This window comes from Rousettus aegyptiacus, unplaced genomic scaffold, assembly GCF_014176215.1.
Source record: "Rousettus aegyptiacus isolate mRouAeg1 unplaced genomic scaffold, mRouAeg1.p scaffold_m13_p_1, whole genome shotgun sequence".
Lineage (NCBI taxonomy): Eukaryota > Metazoa > Chordata > Mammalia > Chiroptera > Pteropodidae > Rousettus > Rousettus aegyptiacus.
Genome location: NW_023416284.1, coordinates 99,941,592 through 99,959,682, shown reverse-complemented (window position 1 = coordinate 99,959,682; position 18,091 = coordinate 99,941,592). Strand labels below are relative to the sequence as shown.

The window sequence follows — 18,091 nt, the reverse complement described above, 5'->3', positions numbered from 1 at the left end:
CCCCAGTGGAGACTTGAAGGATGAGTAAGAACTAACCAGGTTGGGGGCAAGAGGAGATGCTGAACATTCTGGGTAAACAGACTGGCAGGTACAAGATGCTGAGGCATGCAGGAAAGAACTTGGTGTGTCCTGGGAATAGAGAGGGGTGACCTGTGTTGCTAGAACACAGAGAGAAGGCCATGGTTAGAAGTTAGAGCCAGAGACACCCAGAGTTGTCTAAATCTTGTGCCTATCTCTGAAGCTTCATGCTGGCTCACCACCACTGCCTCCACAGTATCTCTTTGTTCCCAGCCATTAGCTCTGCCTGGGCCTGGCAATCCAGTGAGCACGTTATTGAAAGGAAGGGTGTTAGTTTGCCTTTCCAGAGCTCATGTCTGTCTTGACCTACATGGTCCTGAGCCATTTCCTTCGGCACCAATACATTTAAGATCCATGTTGCAGACACCAGTTAGAAAAGAAAAATGTTTTGCCATTAATATAAAAAGTAGGTGTTGCTTTACCACCCATTCCCTAACCCCCAAATTCAAAGTTACTCAAAGCAAGCCAGGTACTCTGTGGCTAACCAAAGCATACTAGAATGGACAAACAGTTCTGACAGCTTCCAACCATAAGCAAGCTTTTAAATGTAAAATGGCCTATGATCAGAAGTATAGATCTTTTAAGGCAATTATATTGAGGCAACTGGGTTTCATTTTGATCTGTTATATACATCTTGAGTTTTGCATAACATTTTTCTTGAAAAAGAGGTTACACAATTTAAAGAGGGAGAACATCCCCAGTGTTTTATGGACAGATTATTTTGAGCTGTCATTGTGTGTTTTGGTACAAGTCCCATCTGGAAAAATCCAGACAAAGGTTGGAGTACCCAGGTATAGTGTGAAGTCCTGGGTACTTAAATAGCTTTCATCTTTTCCTACAAAGACAGTATAGCAATCACCTTTAGGGAAGCTCTTAGCACCTCCAGCTGGTAGAAGACTAGACCAGCTGCTTTGCATTGATAGTACTCCTCATCCCCCGACCCCAAACCACATCTGCTTGCTGTATGGTGTTGGCAAGTTGAGAATCACAGCAGCAGAGCACTATGTACCTGACCTGTCTTTGTAGGATTACCTCAGCCTCTCTTGGAACTGAATGACTCTCCTGTTTACAAAACAGTCTTGGAAAGAATGCAGCGTTTCTTCTCCACCCTCTATGAAAACTGGTAAGGAACCAATGCTACCTCTCCACACTCTCTCCCTAGACATGCATTATATAGGAATGGCTATGGGTTGGACTTTAGATCTAGAATCAAAAGTCAGATGAGGCAACAGTTTGACAGAGAACTAATGAATCTAGATCAAGTCAAAATGAACAGGCTGTTCTCTTACATTTGTTTTTTTATAATTGTCATATGTGGCTCAGTCCTAGCCATGACTTGATATTTCATATCCAACTTGTCTATTTCTGGTGCATAAAATGATGAGACCAAAGCAGAATAGTGGGGGGGATGCATTTTCTCAGACCCACTCACTACTAACCTGCTTTTCATGGGACACTGGGAGGTGACTGACCAGATTTAGATTTAGTCTTCGGGTCCTGGTTATGGGATGGGAAGGTGAGTGGCCCTCCTATACACTGCCACACCCAGGGTATTGGCCTTTCTAACCCAGAGCTCTCATTGGTCAAGCTAACAAGATTCTTCACTTTAAATCCATATTACTTACGAAGTAATGAAGGTTACTGTTGCTCTTGAGTACTAACAACTAACTTTAAAAAGATGTTGAATGCTTTCAAAAAGTTGCCTTAAAAGTGGGAGGCGGAGGGCTGTTATTTTCACTTTTGATAAAAGATTAAGTCCACATCTTTGAAGTATATTGATTAAACTAAAATTCTCTTAAGGAGGAAATACAATTGCTTTTCTAGCTGAGAAGACTTACGGTAGACTAGAAGTCTCTGTGCCAAAGCTCCATGGCACTGACACTTCCCAGGGCAGTCAGGGCTGGCCATAAGAGATGTTGAATTTGTCATTTGCCTATGATTTCCCCTTGCAGTTTCCACATCCTAGGGAAGGCAGGCCCTTCCATGCAGCAGGACTTCTATACCGTGGAGCACCTGGCTACCCAGCTCCTCAGCTCAGCCTTTGTCAACTTGAACAATATTCCTGACTACCGACTCAGACCCATGCTTCATATCCTTTCAGAAGTCCCTAGGTAACTCAAAGGGCCAGAAGATTGAAGAAAGAACAGTTAGTTCACAGGCACCTGAGGAGGTAGAGCTGAGCTGCATGGAACAGATGGAATCATTTATCTAAGTGTATAATAACCACATTAAAAGTATAAGAAGATTGAAGTAAATAGCAGGAAAAACGGGAAAGCAGTCCAGGGGGCCTTGAAAGCTTTCTCCTTAGGGGTAAATCTTTATCATCTCACTTCTTGGAAATATGAACAGTGGCGCTATTATCCTTTTTGTATATTTTGTCAGGTGCTTCCTCTTTGAAAAAGCACCCTCATATTTCATTCACAGATTTTTCTCTAAGTTATGAGGGGAATGGTGACGAAGAGTTCATTCCAAAAATGTTCCTCCTATTTTTTTTCTCCCTACTTTGAGGCAACCCAGTGTCCATAATGTACAACCTGTTAGAAAGGACAGTTAAACTAAAAATATAATGGAAATGAATATTCATGCAGCTTAGGATTTTCAGAAAAGAACTTGCAGATTTTTGCCATTAACACAGGATGTCGGCATCTGCAAGTTTTTTGGGGGTTGATTCTGCGTAAGGGCTCAACCTGCCTGGCAGGCAAGGGGTGCTTTAGAATGAGAAGGGTGTGCACTCATGCTAAAATTTCTTAACCTACCGCGGCATGGGTCTTTGTGAAGCCTCTGGTGCTCTTCTGTCCCCCGGAGCACTACGAAGCCCTGGTGTCTCCCATCCTTGGACCTCTTTTTACCTACCTCCACATGGTAAGAGATTGGACAGGAAAGGGTAGCATAGAGGAATCTTAGGGTGGGTGGCCTCTCATGAGTCTTGCAAGTCAGAAGCTCCTGAAAGTGTTGTCTCCTAGCCTTACCAGGATGGCTGTGTAGCCATCCCATACCTGCTGCAGTGGATTGAGCAGCCCCCAAGAACTAAACTGGATTTAATTGTCCATGAAACACCTGCAGAGTCAGCTTATGCTCCTAACCTCCTATTAACTGAGAAGAGGTAATCAGAGGAACACTTCCCCTCAGTCTTTTTCCCTGACTCTGCAATTAAGCTTGGGGTCCAGAGTGACCCAGAAATTATAAAATTGTTGATCCTTTCCAAGCAAAGAAGTGTGTGATCTGCTGCCCCTTGTCATGGTTGTGGGAGAGGTTATAGAAACAATATCTAGTTTTTTAACCTTGTGGGTCTCCCAAGGCTTTGTCATTGATATCAGCAATCATCCTTGGTTAATTCTAATCTTCAGGTAGACCTTAAATATTATCCGTTCCAGCCTTCTTCTCAACTCCAGCACTTACTTCCTTTTGTTTTCTCAGAGGCTTTCCCAAAAATGGCAAGTTATCAACCAGAGGAGCCTTTTGTGGTAAGGAACATCTCTTCTCCTTGGTGGATGAGCTAGAGCCAAGTTGGGGGTGGGAGAAGTTCAGGAGTGTGAAGTGGGGGGGATTCTGCCATCCCAGGGCTAGAACAGAGTGGGTTATAGTACTTCTCAGCCTAGGTGAATGATAGGTGGCTTGTCTGTGACCCTTAGGCAGTCTCAGATCAAGCCTTCAGGGGGTGTACCTTCAGCTACCTTAGAATGCTGAGACTTCTTTTCCACTTAGTATTTTGATCCAGTACCCTCTACCAGCTAGACACAAGTCATCATGTCCCTCAGTGGATCATTGTTTTCCATTCCCAACATTTACATGCATTGTAGACCAGCAGGAAGCCAGGAGAAGGAAGTAGGCACAAAGTGTCTGGTTAGGGTCTCTGCTTTCCTTATCCTTCCCTTTTTTGCACTCCCATGGAACCTCGCCCCCTGGTTTCCTACAGTGGAGAAGATGAGACTACAGATGAAAACCCAGAGTCTCAAGAGATGCTAGAGGAACAACTGGTGAGGATGTTAACCCGAGAAGTCATGGACCTAATCAGTAAGTGGCATGTGGGAACCAGGGGTAGTAGAATTTTTCTGGAGAAAGAACTGGTCCTTCACTCAGCCCCATTAAAGCATGTTTGCAGCAATACTGACAGACTGGTAAGACATAATTAACTAGCTAGAAACTAAGTAGTCCTTAAATCAGCCTGTGGACATTTTATGAATTGCGAACTGAATTATATTTGTTCAGACTAAGGCCAAAATATAAGGAAATGGTCTAAAATAGCAGGAGGAATTTGGATTAATAGTCGGATTAATCCTAGCTTTGGCAAACTAGGGGGGGAAATGAATTCTTGGACATTAAGGTGGTTAATTTTCTTTTTATTTTTTTTGGTCATTTCGTTTGTTTGAGATAGAGTAGACCCAAGGATTTATCAGGTATCCTTTCCTGGTTATTCAGTCCCAGAGAATTTTGTAATCTCCCTATAGTTACTTGTGAAGAGGGACCAGAACGGTCTGGTCAAATGCCTCTATTTCTGTTGGTGAAGCTGATGTTGTACCTGGACCTTCCCCCTTCATCACCTGCCCAGAGACAGTTTGGGATCTGTTGGCCTGAGGTGGCTGTTGTCTGGGGGTAGTAAGCCCAGTAACCCTGCTTTCTTGCTTTAGCGGTGTGCTGTGTTTCAAAGAAAGGCGCTGACCACAGTACTGCTCCCCCTACAGATGGAGATGGTAAGTTAGCCTGTTGCATGGTCCTCAGAGGTCTGCCTTAGGGTCCTAAATATTGGTCTTCTGCCAGGTCAGTTCCTATAGAAACTGATTCCCTCGCAGTCTGATGTGGAAAGCATGTTGTATATCTAGCTTTAACCTATGCCAGCCCTCCTGCTGTATTCCCCCAGCATACCCTCACCTTAGAACCTTTGCACTGGCTGTTTCCTCTATCTAGAACAGTGGCCCCCAGTCTTTTTGGCACGGGGGATGGGTGCTCCTATGAGAATCTACTGCCTGATGATCTAAGGTGGAGTTGAGATGGTGGTGCAGCTGCAAATACAGATGCAGCTTTGCTAACTGGCCTGCCGTTCACCTGCTCTGCAGCCCGGTTCCTACCAGGCTGTTTGACCCAGGCATTGAGGACCTTTGATCTAGAATGATTTTCCTCCTAACTATATCTCTGTTCCCTTTCTTCATTCAGGTCTCTGCACAATTGTCACCTCTAAGAGGTCTTCCATGACCAACTTATCAAAAATAGCAACCCAACCACTCTATGTACTCCTCTGTTCTATTTTTCTTCAGAGCACTTATCACCACCACCTGACATTGTTTTCTTTAGTGTTCATTTATTACTTGTCTCCCTCACTAGAATGTCAGCTTCCATCAGGGAAGGGACTTTGTCCTATTCCTGTGTGATACCCCCAGTAACTAAATCAGTGTTTACTGCAGTGAGTCCTCAAATATGTGTTCAAAGACAAAAGATCCTCACCATTTGCAGTTTTTAAAGTAACTCCAGAAAACCTCATTTCCCACTGTTTCTGAAATGTACAGCTAGATGCATCTCTACATCTGCCATGGGCAGAGGCCTCTACCTCCCTTCATGAGGCTGGAGGGCTGTCCCAGTGCTACTCAAACACTGGTTAACTGAGCATATTCAACTTAACTTTATTCTGTGGGCTTCTGTCAGGACAGGATAAGTCTCTGTTCTGAATGGATGATGGAGCTTAACATTCTGCTCTCTGCTTACAGATGAAGAGATGATGGCCACAGAGGTAACCCCCTCAGCCATGGCGGAGCTTACAGACCTGGGCAAATGCCTAATGAAGCATGAGGTAGGCGGAGGGTGAAGGTGATGTTCTCTTTTCCTGGCTGTGGAACTTCTACCTTTCTCATTCTGTGATGCCATCAGAACGTTTTTGGGGTAATATTCCTTTGAGTTAAGTTCCTGGTTCCTAGAGTCCCAGAAAACAGTGGGATAAGCACAAGGCCATGGTGTCTCCCCTGTTGGCATGGGCAAAGGCTCAGAATATCTCAAAGGTACATTGATGGTCAGTCCCCCATGTTCAGCACCCCCCAGGCCTGAGCTCTGTCTCCTCCCTACACAGATTTCTTCTGTATTGGTTGTTTTTTCTTCTTGACTACCTGATATACAGAGGAAATAAACTCATTTCTCTCTTATCATTTTCCTGCTTACCTACTATTAAAACTCTAGTTCCTAATACATAATACTCAGAAAGTTGTGCTTACCTTCCCACTGTAATCCTTCATCCTTTTCCTTTAGGATGTTTGTACAGCACTATTAATTACAGCCTTCAATTCCCTGGCCTGGAAGGATACTCTGTCCTGCCAGAGGACGACCACACAGCTCTGCTGGCCCCTCCTCAAACAAGTATGGTTATTAACCCCTTCTGGCCCCTTCTGAAAGGTTTGGGTCATGAGGATTGACTGAATCAGTTGGAAGAATTGGGGTGCTGGGGTCCTCAGAGACCCACTTTGGCCCTGAGCACATCTGTTTCCTCAGGTGCTGTCAGGGACGCTGCTCGCCGATGCTGTGACATGGCTTTTTACCAGCGTGCTGAAGGGTTTACAGACACATGGACAGCATGACGGTTGCATGGCTTCCCTGGTCCACCTGGCCTTCCAGATATACGAGGCACTGGTGAGTAGAGAAAGCATGGAGGCAGGCTGGCTGCGGCTTCATCTTTCACAGCTGGCTCCCATTCATTTGGGCCTTATCCTAAATACAGGCAGCTGCCAAGTTGCTAGTGCTGCTCAGGGAGTGAGTGTAGTGGGGAATAGAGAGGTAGCAGGGCCCAAACCTATACCCCATTGAGTGAGTTTACCCTCACCTCTCAGCGTCCCAGGTACCTGGAGATAAGAGCTGTTATGGAACAGATCCCTGAAATACAGAAGGACTCCCTGGACCAGTTTGACTGCAAGCTTTTGAACCCCTCTCTTCAGAAAGTTGCTGATAAACGCCGGAAGGACCAATTCAAACGTCTCATTGCTGGTTGCATTGGGGTAGGTCATGTATCTTCCTTTGTGCTCCCAACCACCCCTATGGTCTTCTTAGATCATGTCTTCATGTTCAGGCAAACTAGAAACCAGCTGTAGTCATTGGCCATTATGGTGAGATGACCTTTAAAACAACCCACTACTCAGGTTCCAGGATTAGTTCTTTCTCCTTTGTTTTCCACAGAAACCCTTGGGAGAGCAGTTCCGAAAAGAAGTTCACATTAAGAACCTTCCCTCACTTTTCAAAAAAACAAAGCCAATTTTGGAGACGGAGGTGCTGGACAATGAGGAGGGCGGCCTGGCCACCATCTTTGAACCCTGAATCAAGCTTTTAGGCATCCTTCCTCGGCCTTTGTCATCTCTTCTTCCCCTTTGTAGCTAATCTCTAAGACTCTCTCCACTGCCACCTCACTTACCACCATTGTCAGCCTGGCGAAATCCAGGTCTGGAGCTGGAGAGAGTGGGCCCTGTGCAGGGCCAGAAGTAATTATACTAAAGTATCGAGAAAGGGAGTTAGGGCTTTTACCATGCTGTCTAGATCTCCCAAGTATCTCCCATTCTACTTGGAGTTTTGGCTTTTCCAAAAGAAAAGTTAGAGCAGAGCAGCCCTTCTCCCTAAGCCCTCCTGCCTCCATGCAGCCATATACCTGTGCAGAGTGGTAATTAGGGGTACTGTACCCAACACTATTACTAGGTGGGCTTGTGGCAAGGGCTCAGACCTGAACTACTTATGCCAGAGGGTTCCTCCTGGACCACTGCACGTCCCATTGCTGGGCTGGCAAGGAGCCCTCCCTGTCTCCCAGGGGCATGTCTGTGTCAGGTGCTGAGTGCTGAACTAAATTTCACCAGTTCCCTCTGTTTTAAACAAGAATCTGGTCAGCTGATGAGATCCATGGTACAGGCTACTGCTAAGACCTAGACACAGTAGCAAGTGTTGTACCTTCAGGGACCAGGCCTGGGCCAGCATCTATAGTGCTAACATGTTCCTTAGAGCTCACACATCTTGCCCTTCCATGAATAACCCCACAGTGTGGTTCCCCAACCCCAGGGTCTACTCAGGCACAAGAGCCATAGTACCCTATCCAGTGTCACATGATGCCATTGGCATGAAAGGATAATCCAGACCAACTAGGCTACATCTGACAAACAGCTAGCAAAGCCACTGGTCTCTCCTAGGACTAGCTGAGTCCAGGTGCCTTCAAAAATCTCATGGTCTTTCAGATCCCTGGTCACTTCTCTCATGGGCCATTTCCAAAAGAAAGAAAAAATATGCCTTCCCATCACAACCCATATTGTGAGTCTCGAGTCTGTTCTCGAGGTCACTAGATGGTCCTATAACCCTGAGGTCATTGCTGGTGATAGGCTTAATCCATACAGAAACCATATAGTGTCCATGTGTTTTGCACAAAGAAACCTATCATCAATCCAGTTCACTGAGGACTGGGTGGAGCAGTGTGGACTAAAGCTATAGCTTTTAGCTGGTGTTGGCCCCCAGACAGGGGAGGCTTGGGAAGAGGCAAACCTGGGGGAACAGAACTTGGAGCCGGGTGTAACTACTTCTGTGGCACCCAGGGTGGTGCTTTGGGCTTCTTGTCAACTGTGAAGGCCATCTCAAAGCATGTTTCCCTCCAAACTTGTTAGCTGCCTACTCCTCTCTGGTTGGGGCTATGGAGGGCATAGCTGTATTTATTGTGTTGTACTATTTTTAACATCTTGTGACTTCATGCTAGAAGTTTTCTATTGTTTATAGAACCTTTTTGTAGAAACATTAACTCTAAAGCACATCCGCATGTCAGTAAAAACCTCCGTTTCATACAGAAAGAGTTCATCTGTCTTTTTCAAATTAGTGATCTACTCCAGGGTCACCATTCCTCATGAGCATCTTGCTAAGGGGACAAGACAGGAAGAACTGTGACTAATGGACCTGCTCTGTCAAGCTTTCTGAAATAGTATGCCAGTTAGACAAAGATTTCTATTCCTCACACACCGAGACCAGACAGCCCAAACCGTTCTTGGTGTCGTCACTGGAAGCCACTGGACCTGACTGAGGGACTGCCCAAAGGGAACTGCTGTTCTTCCTCATGTGGCTCTTGATAACAATTTTCTATCAGCAACTTCCTCCATTATCCAAGAGATAGGTTAAATGGTGCATAGTAATTTTGTAGTCTGACTGCCCCCAGAAAACACCTCAATTTGGCATTTTCTCATGAAGCTTCAGAAGAACTTGGCACTGACCTGCAATGACATCTGAGCCCAGTGTTCCTAACTGCTAAATAATACCAAACCTTTTCCGAGTTGAGGCCCCATATTTATGGATCAAAACTGAAGAGGTGGTCTCCAACAAAACAATTTTTGTTTGGATGTGAATGTGTTTACATTAAGGCCTTATAAAGACATTAATTAAAGTCAAATTTTATGACACATTTAACAAAATGTATTGACTGAAAAAAGCAGGAATTGTCCCATAAAACTCAAGACACCTCATCACACAGGTTTTCTACAACAGTCCTGTGGCAGCAGGTCTGAATTCAAGATCTTCAGCTTGCCTCAGGAGCATCCAAGCTCAGCCATGCCAATAAGTCTGGTGCAAGCCTCAGTCCATCTGAACTGCATCTAGTTCATCCAAGAATCGCCGACACTTCCCCATCAGTACCTTGATGGCTTCACTCACCAGCACATCTGGTGGCAACACCCCTGTTGACTCGACAGAAACTGGAAACCAAAGAGACATTTTAGCCCAGTTAGGGCTTGTGAAAGCTCTTGTACAAGTTACTGCTAGAGTCCACATCTGGGCTCTGCAAGGAAACTAGCACCAAAGAGCTGCTCCCCACTCCTCAATTTGATACTCACAGATATAATGGTCCCGAACCCGAGCAAGCCGTACAACCTTCTTTAGCTTCTCGTTCCGGAAGACTTCCCTGCTGAAGGTATCTAGCCGGGGATTGGCAACTCTGGCCACTTTTTTACCTAATGAAAACAAACTGTATACATGAATCCAGAGCTTTTACTTCTCTGCCACCTTCAGAGAAAATATATTTTAGGTCCTGACCAGAACAGAAACCCAAAAACCATACCTTGGACTTCATGCACCTCAATAACACCAGGTGAGAAGCACCGGCTCAGCTCCTCAGCTGCCTCTCCTTCCACGGGCTCAAGCAGAGTAATGTCTGGCAGAAGCCTATAACTGGCTGTTGCCACAGGTGAAAATTTGGCATGATCTTTGCCTAAAGTGAAATCAAGAACCTGTGGGAAAACCCTTCACATCCCCAAAGGCCCATTGGCCTTCTGCCTGTCAGTGACATCTTACCTAAGTCCCTTAGTCACACCTCACCCCACTACATTCGAACTACCTTCCTGCCCAGGGCAGCCCACAAGGCTCTTACCAATGCCCTTGACACAGTGCATGAGTAGGTCAATCTCCTGGCCAGGCCTCAGCTGAGCAATGAGAATATCATCATGTACTGGTCGGATAGTACCTTCTGGGAAAAGGTCAGCCTGATTCCCCAGAGGGACCCATGTCATGTGCCTGGTGTACACTAGAGAAATAAACACATCAGAAGACCTCAGTCCCTAAAACTAGCACCCACCAACAGGTGGGCCCTCTTTCTCACCCTAGCAATACTCACCTTTGTGGTTCACATAGAGTTCATTGGGGTCAGAGGAATCTTTAGCAGCGTGGGGATTCCGAGTGCATCTAACTTGCAGCCGAAACTGCAATGTGTCTATTTCTGTGCCTTCTTCATCTCCTGCACAAAGGTTGGAGGTGACAGCTCTTAAACATTTGAGTGCAGGCACCATGCTGAATGTACCGCATTTCTCGTTTAACCCTGACAAATTTACTAAGGCAAGGGCAAGTGTTCTACAGATAAGAACAATGATGTACCAAAAGTTCAGAAACTTGCCCAAGGTCATACAGTAGTTAATCCAGGACTTGAACAAACAGTCTGGTTCCAGAATTTACTCTGCAGAAGAGCTCCTCCCCTTTTCCCAAAATTTCATTTTCTCACCTTGGTTCCGATACTCAAAAAGACGGGGATCGGCATGAATGGGAATGAGCCCCAAGCGATGAGCAAGGATCTCATCCTGGACAATGGATGTGTTGTTGTACACCAGGACCTTTTCCACAGCCATAGTTGGCACCTGCCCAACAAAATAAAATCACTCACCTACAAAGACCCTACAGACTCATTATCTATCTACTCCCTGCCTGCTAACATAGAGAGACACCTCCTCCTTAAAAAATGCTTGATGAAAAGTTTACAAATGAACAGGAGGAATGCTCAGGAATACTGCAGGAAAAATAAACCCTGAGACAGTTCTACAAGTGAAGTAATGTCATGGTTTCCCCCACTAAATACCCATCACCATACCCACCAATACCTCAGCTAATAGAATGCGTCGAAAAGCATTGGCAATGGCCGCATCAATTCCCACCATGTCAAACTCCAATGAGTTTTCATCCATGTGTACCACATCCACGCGAAAACTCTAAAGGGACAGGAAAAATATTAACCTGGCTCTCTGTATAGTTAATAACGTCCCCACCCCCAAATAATGTTAATAACATTAATACTCCTCAAAGTATTCACATTCTCTCTCATCCAAATACCTCCCTCTGCCCAGATGTCTTTTTCTCCCCAAATCCTCAATTAGTTTCTTAAAAAGTCTGTTTTTATCTTCCATTCATTTAAAATCCTCTGCAACATGGCTTCCACTGAGGCTATTCTACCAAAGAACATGCTTCCATAATGCTTAGTCCAGTAGACATCTTATTAGACTCCTGTTGTTAGCTGGCATTGTTGACATGATCCTTTTTCACACTCTACTGCCTTGATTTCTGAACACCAATCTTCTAGTTCTCTTCCTTCTCTGATGAATACTTCTCAATTCTCCATCTTCCACCTACTGCATTAATATTACTATTTCTTGAGTTTGTGTTTTCCAAAAACTATTTCCCAACTTTTCTCTCCAGAGTGACCTCAACCACAGTCGTGATTTTAGCAGCTATCTGTACTGACAGCTCCCCAAATTATATTTCACTTCTGCTCTCAATTCAAACATATTCTGCTCCAGCTTCTGCTCCAGCTGCAGGAAAATGAATGCATCATTATCCCCATCCATTTCTCATCAATAAATGACACCATCATCCATCATCAAAGCAGTTCCCCAAGCTGGGTCATTTTACAGTGTCCCCCCACACCCCTGCCCCCAAGCTCATATCAAAGCAATAACCAAACTTACCTTCTGTCTCCCCTTTGCTTTATCACTTACAGCGCCTAAGATGCACTTCAATCTTGCCTACCACTCATGCCAACCTACTTTACGTTCTAGCAATAATGAACTGCTTGGATATTCCGGCAACATGGTTCACACAAGCCTTTTCTAATTTAGCTTCTGTTCTCAGTCCCTCCTCACCTTTCGCTGTTCTCAGCTTCTGCTCATGGTTCAAGACTCAATCCGGATGTCATCATCTTTAGGAAATCTTCCAAACCTCTGCCCTGTTTACCGTTCTAGATTAAGTGCCTCTGCAAGACGGGACACACTGCCCTACCCCAACTCACTCCCGGTCGTCCTTACTGCTATCAACCGCCTTTACATTCATTAAACAGAAATCATTTGCTTACACACGCTCTTCTCCAAAACTGAACGTCTTGTTCGCATAACAGCAAGAGCTGTGTACACGGAGCGCCTAGCACATCGCTCAACAAACGTCTTATGAACAGAGAAAACCCCAAGAACAGCTTCTGAGTCACAGGCTGCTCAGATCACATGGTCCGGGTCCGATCCTCACACCCTCTCCGGACACCTCCGGCTCTACTCACCTTCTCAAAGCGGTCCTGGTCCCAGGCATCATCATAGCCCGAATAGTTACCGGGAAAATCGGTGGTATGAACCTGGAGCAAAGAGAACCGAGTCTGTCCGCGAAGGGGCAGCGAGTTCAACCCCGTACCCACTCCGATCTCAACTCATCCCTATTCCACTCTCATTTCTCCTCCGGAGCTGAAGGCCACAAGGCTTACATTACGAACGCCGAACTCCCCTAGAACCACGCGGCTCCGCATTTCTTCCACTGCCGAGGCCGCCGCCATCTTTCATTCCTCCACGTGACTAGGATAGCAACTGGCCCGTGCGTTCTACTCGCTCTCCTCCGTCTCCGTGGCAACGCACCACCACCTGGGAGGTTAAATATCGCGAGACTCCGCCCCTTCTCCATCCACGTCCCCAGCTTCCGGAAGTCAGTTTTGGCCAAACATCCGGGATTGCCCTTTTTGCGTTCCTGCTCGTCCCACCTATTTTTCTCGGCCCTGGACCTCTCCTTCCCTGGGGCCCACATCTCTCCTAGTTCCCGACCGCGCGCGGGACTGGCTCGGGCTACGGCGACGGGAGCTCTCGAGGGACATGGCAACTACGACAGCGCCGGCTGGCGGATCCCGAAACGGGGCTGGCCCGGAATGGGGAGGGTTCGAAGAAAACATCCAGGTAATGGCCCCAGGGCTGCCAATCGTACTAAAGTGTCGTGGGGACTCTCCCTTGGGCTCTGGAAATCTCCATTTGCAGCATTTTTCTCTCCTTTGGGTCTTCGTGCACACGAAAGTCAGTGGGACCAGTGCTGACGTGAAAGGGCCGGACTTGTACTCCAGTCAGAGGCCCTCAGGTCTCTGGGCCCACCCGCTCTTGCTTCCGGAACAAGTTAGGTGGGCGGTCTGGGTCAGGCATGGCAGAGGTTTGGGGAGTAATGCACTGGCTAAAACCATACTGTGTGTACAGCCTTGTTTTTGGGTTTGGAAAGGCAAAGAAAGTGGGCACTTTTGCAACCCTTTGAGGCTTTGATGGAGAAGGTAGGAGAAAGACATGTATGGAAGACAGGGAGTAGGTTTCCCAGGCTAGAGAAGAGAGCCAAATAATCAAAGTTCTGAGAGCAAAGGAAAGGAAGAAAGTGGCACGATCTATGGTGATTCCAAGCCCCAACAGTAGAAGAACAAAGCCCCAAGCCCAGGGATGACAGAAAAGGACTTGATGGAGCAGAAAAGTCTTGCACACTAGGAGCTATTGTTTTCACAGGGTGGGGGCTCAGCTGTGATTGACATGGAGAACATGGACGATACCTCAGGCTCCAGCTTCGAGGATATGGGTGAGCTCCATCAGCGCCTTCGTGAGGAAGAAGTAGATGCTGATGCAGCTGCTGCTGAAGAAGAGGATGGGGAGTTCCTGGGCATGAAGGGCTTTAAGGGACAGCTGAGCCGGCAGGTGGCTGATCAGGTGAGCAATACTGGATCCCTGGCAGGTGGAAAAGTATACCTAGGAGGCCCCAGGTTGTGGAGTTTGTTTTGGAGAAGGTTACCCCAGGTTGTCCAGTTAGAACCATGTAGAAATCCAACAGAAAATAAGCAACAGGCCTTAAAGCCAAGAATCTCACAATACCCACCCACATCACCTGTTTCCCTGTCTTCAGATGTGGCAAGCAGGGAAGAGACAAGCCTCCAGAGCCTTCAGCTTGTATGCCAACATTGACATCCTGAGACCCTACTTTGATGTGGAGCCTGCCCAGGTGCGAAGCAGGTGAGGATCCTTCTGACCAAAGCCGCCCTCCTCATACCTCGTCCCTCATCCAAACTACAGCCAGTTACCAAGCCCTTAAGACTCCCCTTTTCATTACACCACCATCCCTCATCAACATATCTGTACCCCATACCATTCCTCTTACCAGTCTTGAACAGGACATGGTGATAACGCATTTCCTCCTTCCTCTTTTCCATCTAGTAAGCCACTCATCTTCCCTTAAAACCTCGCTTAAATGTCACTTTGTTACCCATTCCTCAACCCCACTCTCAGTTTGTCCTTTTCTGGTACTCTCATAGAGCTCTGTGTTTTCCTCTAACAGATAACACTTCATTAGTGATGTACTTTCTTATTCTTGGGTCTGTCTCCCCAGAGACTTTCTCAAAAGTAGGCTCTGTTTATCTTTCTATTCCCAGCACCAGAAAAGTCTGTGAACCAGAATATTAGTACATAGTTGTTGAATGAGTTTTCAAGAATTAGATTTAATCTTGGCTTGGTACTTTGTTCATAGTTTAATTTAACCAACGCTTACCAAATACCTAGTATACTCAGCAAGTACTTACTAAGCTTTTGCTCTGTGCCAGGCACTGCACTAGTGATTTAGTGGTGAAAAAAGATGGGTGCCTTGCCCTTGAGTGCAATTACAGTACAGCATTCATTTGCCATGAAGAGACACACAGGAGGGACACCTGACCCACAGTAGGCTGGAGGTGGGACAGGGCAGGTTTCCTGAAGGGGCTAAAATCTAGCCAAAAAACTACTAGGAGTTAGCCACTTAAGAAGAGAATGGGGAAGTGACTTGTACTTTTATCCTTCTACCTGGAATTTTCATATCACTTCAAATATATTTCAAGAAAATGCTCAGTGGTACCTGGAGGAATGGTAAGCAGAAAGAGGCAGGAGGCACACTGGTTCCCTCAAGTAACACCTTTCCTTCTAAACCTTTCCCAGGGCTTCACCATCACAGTTCGGAATTCTGGGCATTCTCTGCCGAGGTTTGCCTTTTAAAGGGGAGCAGGTCAAATAGGTAAATTGTCAAGCCCTCTCCAAAGACCCAGCTGGGCTCCCTGAGTTCTCCATATTGCTGCTGCTTCAGTCAGCACAGCATTAGAGGGTTGTCCTTCCTAGAAGCATTTTTAGGGGCAAGGAAGTGATTTCCTCATTTTTTATCTATCTTTACTACCCTCTTATCCCTGTACCATCTAGCATGTTCTCTGGAATTAGGTAAATAAGATTCAGACCCTCCAGAACCTCATAGCTTAGTGCCACCTCTGCTCTCATCTCTCCTCTCCTCTCCTCTCCTCTCCCAGGCTCCTGGAGTCCATGATCCCTGTCAAGATGGTCAACTTTCCCCAGGTGAATAGGGGTAGCATGACTGGAAGAGCCGGGGGAGGCACTAAGGCAGAGGGTGGGGAAGGAATAAACAGAAGAGCCATTCTACTCTCTATGCTGAATGAGTTGGTATATTGACAGAAAATCGCAGGTGAGCTCTATGGACCTCTCATGCTGGTCTTCACCCTGGTCGCTATCCTCCTCCATGGGATGAAGACCTCTGACACCATTATCGTAAGCAGGACAGAGGACTTTGGGGGGTGGCTGAACTGAGTTGAAACCTGCCCAAGGATAAGGTGATGGAGTGAGTTAGAAGCATCCCTGAGGACAGCCCTGGGTGAAGCTGAGACTGTTGGCCCCCCAGGACTAAGTAGAGCCTTCACCCTACAGCGGGAGGGCACCCTGATGGGCACAGCCATTGGCACCTGCTTCGGCTACTGGCTGGGCGTCTCATCCTTCATTTACTTCCTCGCCTATCTGTGCAACGCCCAGATCACCATGCTCCAGATGATGGCACTGCTGGTAAGGAGTCTAGCATGGTGGTGGGCAAGGGTGATCTTAAAAAGAGTAGCCAGGCCTTGGTCTGCCTCTGTCCTGGGCCTGGAGTGAGGTCAGTGGACCATTTATTTCTCAGGGTCTTCATGATGGTCCAGAGGCCAGCCAGCCTGAGTGATTTCCTTTTCCACCATCCTCTTTTCCAGGGCTATGGCCTCTTTGGGCATTGCATTGTCCTTTTCATCACATATAACATCCACCTCCATGCCCTCTTCTACCTTTTCTGGCTGCTGGTAGGGGGGCTGTCCACCCTGCGCATGGTAAGCTGGGCAGGAAATTTCCAGGGGTGGGCTCTCCTCCTGAAGAGTTGGAGAAAGCAGCCCAGAGCTTGGGCCAAACCCCACAAAAGGCTCCAAGTGGGAGGGAAGAGCCCAAAGATGGTTCTGCTCTGGGAAGGAGTATCTTAACACCACTCACTTTGGAGCCAGGCCCTTTAAGCTGTATTCTTGTGGCTCTAGGTGGCAGTGTTGGTGTCACGGACTGTAGGCCCCACACAACGGCTGCTCCTCTGTGGCACTCTGGCTGCCCTGCACATGCTCTTCCTGCTTTATCTGCATTTTGCTTACCACAAGGTAGTAGAGGGTAAGTGACAGGAGGCCTGGGTGTGGGGGAGGGGAAGAACAGCTGTCCAGCCAACTCCCACTCACCTTTCATCCTCTTCCTTTCAGGGATCCTGGACACACTAGAGGGCCCCAACATCCCACCCATGCAGAGGGTCCCCAGAGATATCCCCGCTGCAATCCCTGCTGCTAGGCTTCCAGCCATCGTACTCAATGCCACAGTCAAGGCTGTTGCAGTGACAATGCAGTCACACTGACCCTACCTGAAATCCTTGGCCGGCCCTTTTTTCCCCAGCTGCTGAGTGAAGGAAGATTAAAGGACAGTGCTGATGACATGTGTCTCTTTGATGAGGTCTGCAGCTTAAACCCCTCCTTTGAGGCCTGTCGAGGCTTCTGAAGGGCACAAGACCAGGAACTCCTGGCCAGGACTGCAGGGCTCTGCAGCCGGTGCAGAAAGTGGGTCAGCACCTCTGAGGCCCTCTTACCACCTACCCCTTCCTTTCTCTTTATCTCTCCCACATTGTCTTGCTAAATATAGACTTGGTAATTAAAATATTGATTGAAGTCTGGAACTGCAGCTACTGTTCCAGTGGTCCCCCCTGCCACCCTATTTCCTATACATTTTTCTGTTTTGCCAATGGTGGTAATGTTATATGTACCGTAATACCTCAGGATGTAAGGTGGGAAAGGTAGAAAGAAGGTGGGACAGATCAGACTACACTAAGGCAGTAACTGAAATAAGGAACCTGCCTACAAGGGCAGGGGACACCTGACCCAAGGAGCAGTGGGGAAGCCTCAAACGTAAGAACCATAAATCATGGAACTGTGCACCCAGCATGAGTTTGGGCTCACCTGCACTCCTGGGACATCAATGGAGAAATGACAATTAGATGAAACTTCCAGACCCAACTCCATGTCATTAAAAGACATTCATGCATTGGGTCATTATGTAGGGATAATTTTACTGTGGGTGCTCACATTTGAGCCAAACTTGCCTTCCCCTTGGTTATACTGGAGCCAGAGGGACAAAGCTCTCTTCAG

General features: G+C 46.9%; 3 protein-coding genes across 7 annotated transcripts in view; 2 read left to right on the top strand and 1 right to left on the bottom strand.

The window, feature by feature from the left end:
* The window catches only part of XPO5 (exportin 5), a 39,112-nt gene extending 30,248 nt beyond the window's left edge, over positions 1–8,864 (top strand). Inside the window, exons 22-32 of one of the 2 annotated variants that reach the window (XM_016128655.2) lie at positions 1,105–1,201; positions 2,031–2,167; positions 2,843–2,940; positions 3,496–3,542; positions 3,995–4,092; positions 4,707–4,769; positions 5,778–5,860; positions 6,310–6,417; positions 6,550–6,687; positions 6,885–7,049; positions 7,228–8,864. In XM_016128655.2, coding sequence (XP_015984141.1) covers positions 1,105–1,201; positions 2,031–2,167; positions 2,843–2,940; positions 3,496–3,542; positions 3,995–4,092; positions 4,707–4,769; positions 5,778–5,860; positions 6,310–6,417; positions 6,550–6,687; positions 6,885–7,049; positions 7,228–7,365 — 1,172 coding nt within the window. In that variant the 3' untranslated portion in view covers positions 7,366–8,864. The remainder of the gene's footprint in view (positions 1–1,104; positions 1,202–2,030; positions 2,168–2,842; positions 2,941–3,495; positions 3,543–3,994; positions 4,093–4,706; positions 4,770–5,777; positions 5,861–6,309; positions 6,418–6,549; positions 6,688–6,884; positions 7,050–7,227) is intronic. The other variant, XM_016128656.2, reaches the window with a different exon arrangement.
* A 590-nt stretch (positions 8,865–9,454) lies between these two features.
* POLR1C (RNA polymerase I and III subunit C) lies at positions 9,455–13,203 on the bottom strand. 2 transcript variants are annotated; one of them, XM_036218433.1, is made up of 9 exons: positions 13,064–13,203; positions 12,866–12,937; positions 11,424–11,531; positions 11,051–11,183; positions 10,670–10,789; positions 10,427–10,579; positions 10,115–10,267; positions 9,894–10,008; positions 9,455–9,755 (listed from the first exon to the last, which is right to left on the bottom strand). In XM_036218433.1, the coding sequence occupies exons 1-9, from the start codon at positions 13,130–13,132 to the stop codon at positions 9,707–9,709; spliced, it is 972 nt and encodes a 323-aa protein (XP_036074326.1). In that variant the 5' UTR covers positions 13,133–13,203; the 3' UTR covers positions 9,455–9,706. The 2 variants fall into 2 exon arrangements, with proteins under 2 accessions (XP_036074326.1, XP_015984145.1); XM_016128659.2 differs by having other exon boundaries at positions 9,894–10,010; positions 10,118–10,267.
* Positions 13,204–13,280: 77 nt separating this feature from the next.
* YIPF3 (Yip1 domain family member 3) lies at positions 13,281–17,622 on the top strand. Of its 3 annotated transcripts, XM_016128657.2 has the most exons (9): positions 13,281–13,523; positions 14,106–14,303; positions 14,497–14,603; positions 15,914–15,959; positions 16,077–16,169; positions 16,326–16,457; positions 16,637–16,750; positions 16,949–17,072; positions 17,159–17,622. In XM_016128657.2, the coding sequence occupies exons 1-9, from the start codon at positions 13,443–13,445 to the stop codon at positions 17,305–17,307; spliced, it is 1,044 nt and encodes a 347-aa protein (XP_015984143.2). In that variant the 5' UTR covers positions 13,281–13,442; the 3' UTR covers positions 17,308–17,622. The 3 variants fall into 3 exon arrangements, with proteins under 3 accessions (XP_015984143.2, XP_015984144.2, XP_036074325.1); XM_016128658.2 differs by lacking the exon at positions 16,077–16,169 and having other exon boundaries at positions 13,299–13,523; positions 17,159–17,619; XM_036218432.1 differs by lacking the exon at positions 16,326–16,457 and having other exon boundaries at positions 13,299–13,523; positions 17,159–17,619.
* The last annotated feature ends 469 nt before the right edge of the window (positions 17,623–18,091 follow it).

Excerpts from the sequence above, each read along its gene's own strand:
- YIPF3 (XM_016128657.2), top strand. The coding sequence starts at position 13,443 with ATGGCAACTACGACAGCGCCGGCTGGCGGATCCCGAAACGGGGCTGGC. Across the intron at positions 14,304-14,496 it reads GCCGGCAGGTGGCTGATCAG|ATGTGGCAAGCAGGGAAGAG; the intron begins GTGAGCAATACT and ends CCCTGTCTTCAG. Across the intron at positions 16,170-16,325 it reads AGACCTCTGACACCATTATC|CGGGAGGGCACCCTGATGGG; the intron begins GTAAGCAGGACA and ends TTCACCCTACAG.
- POLR1C (XM_016128659.2), bottom strand. The coding sequence starts at position 13,132 with ATGGCGGCGGCCTCGGCAGTGGAAGAAATGCGGAGCCGCGTGGTTCTA. Across the intron at positions 10,790-11,050 it reads TTTTGAGTATCGGAACCAAG|GAGATGAAGAAGGCACAGAA; the intron begins GTGAGAAAATGA and ends ACCTTTGTGCAG. Across the intron at positions 10,268-10,426 it reads GCACTGTGTCAAGGGCATTG|GCAAAGATCATGCCAAATTT; the intron begins GTAAGAGCCTTG and ends ATTTCACTTTAG.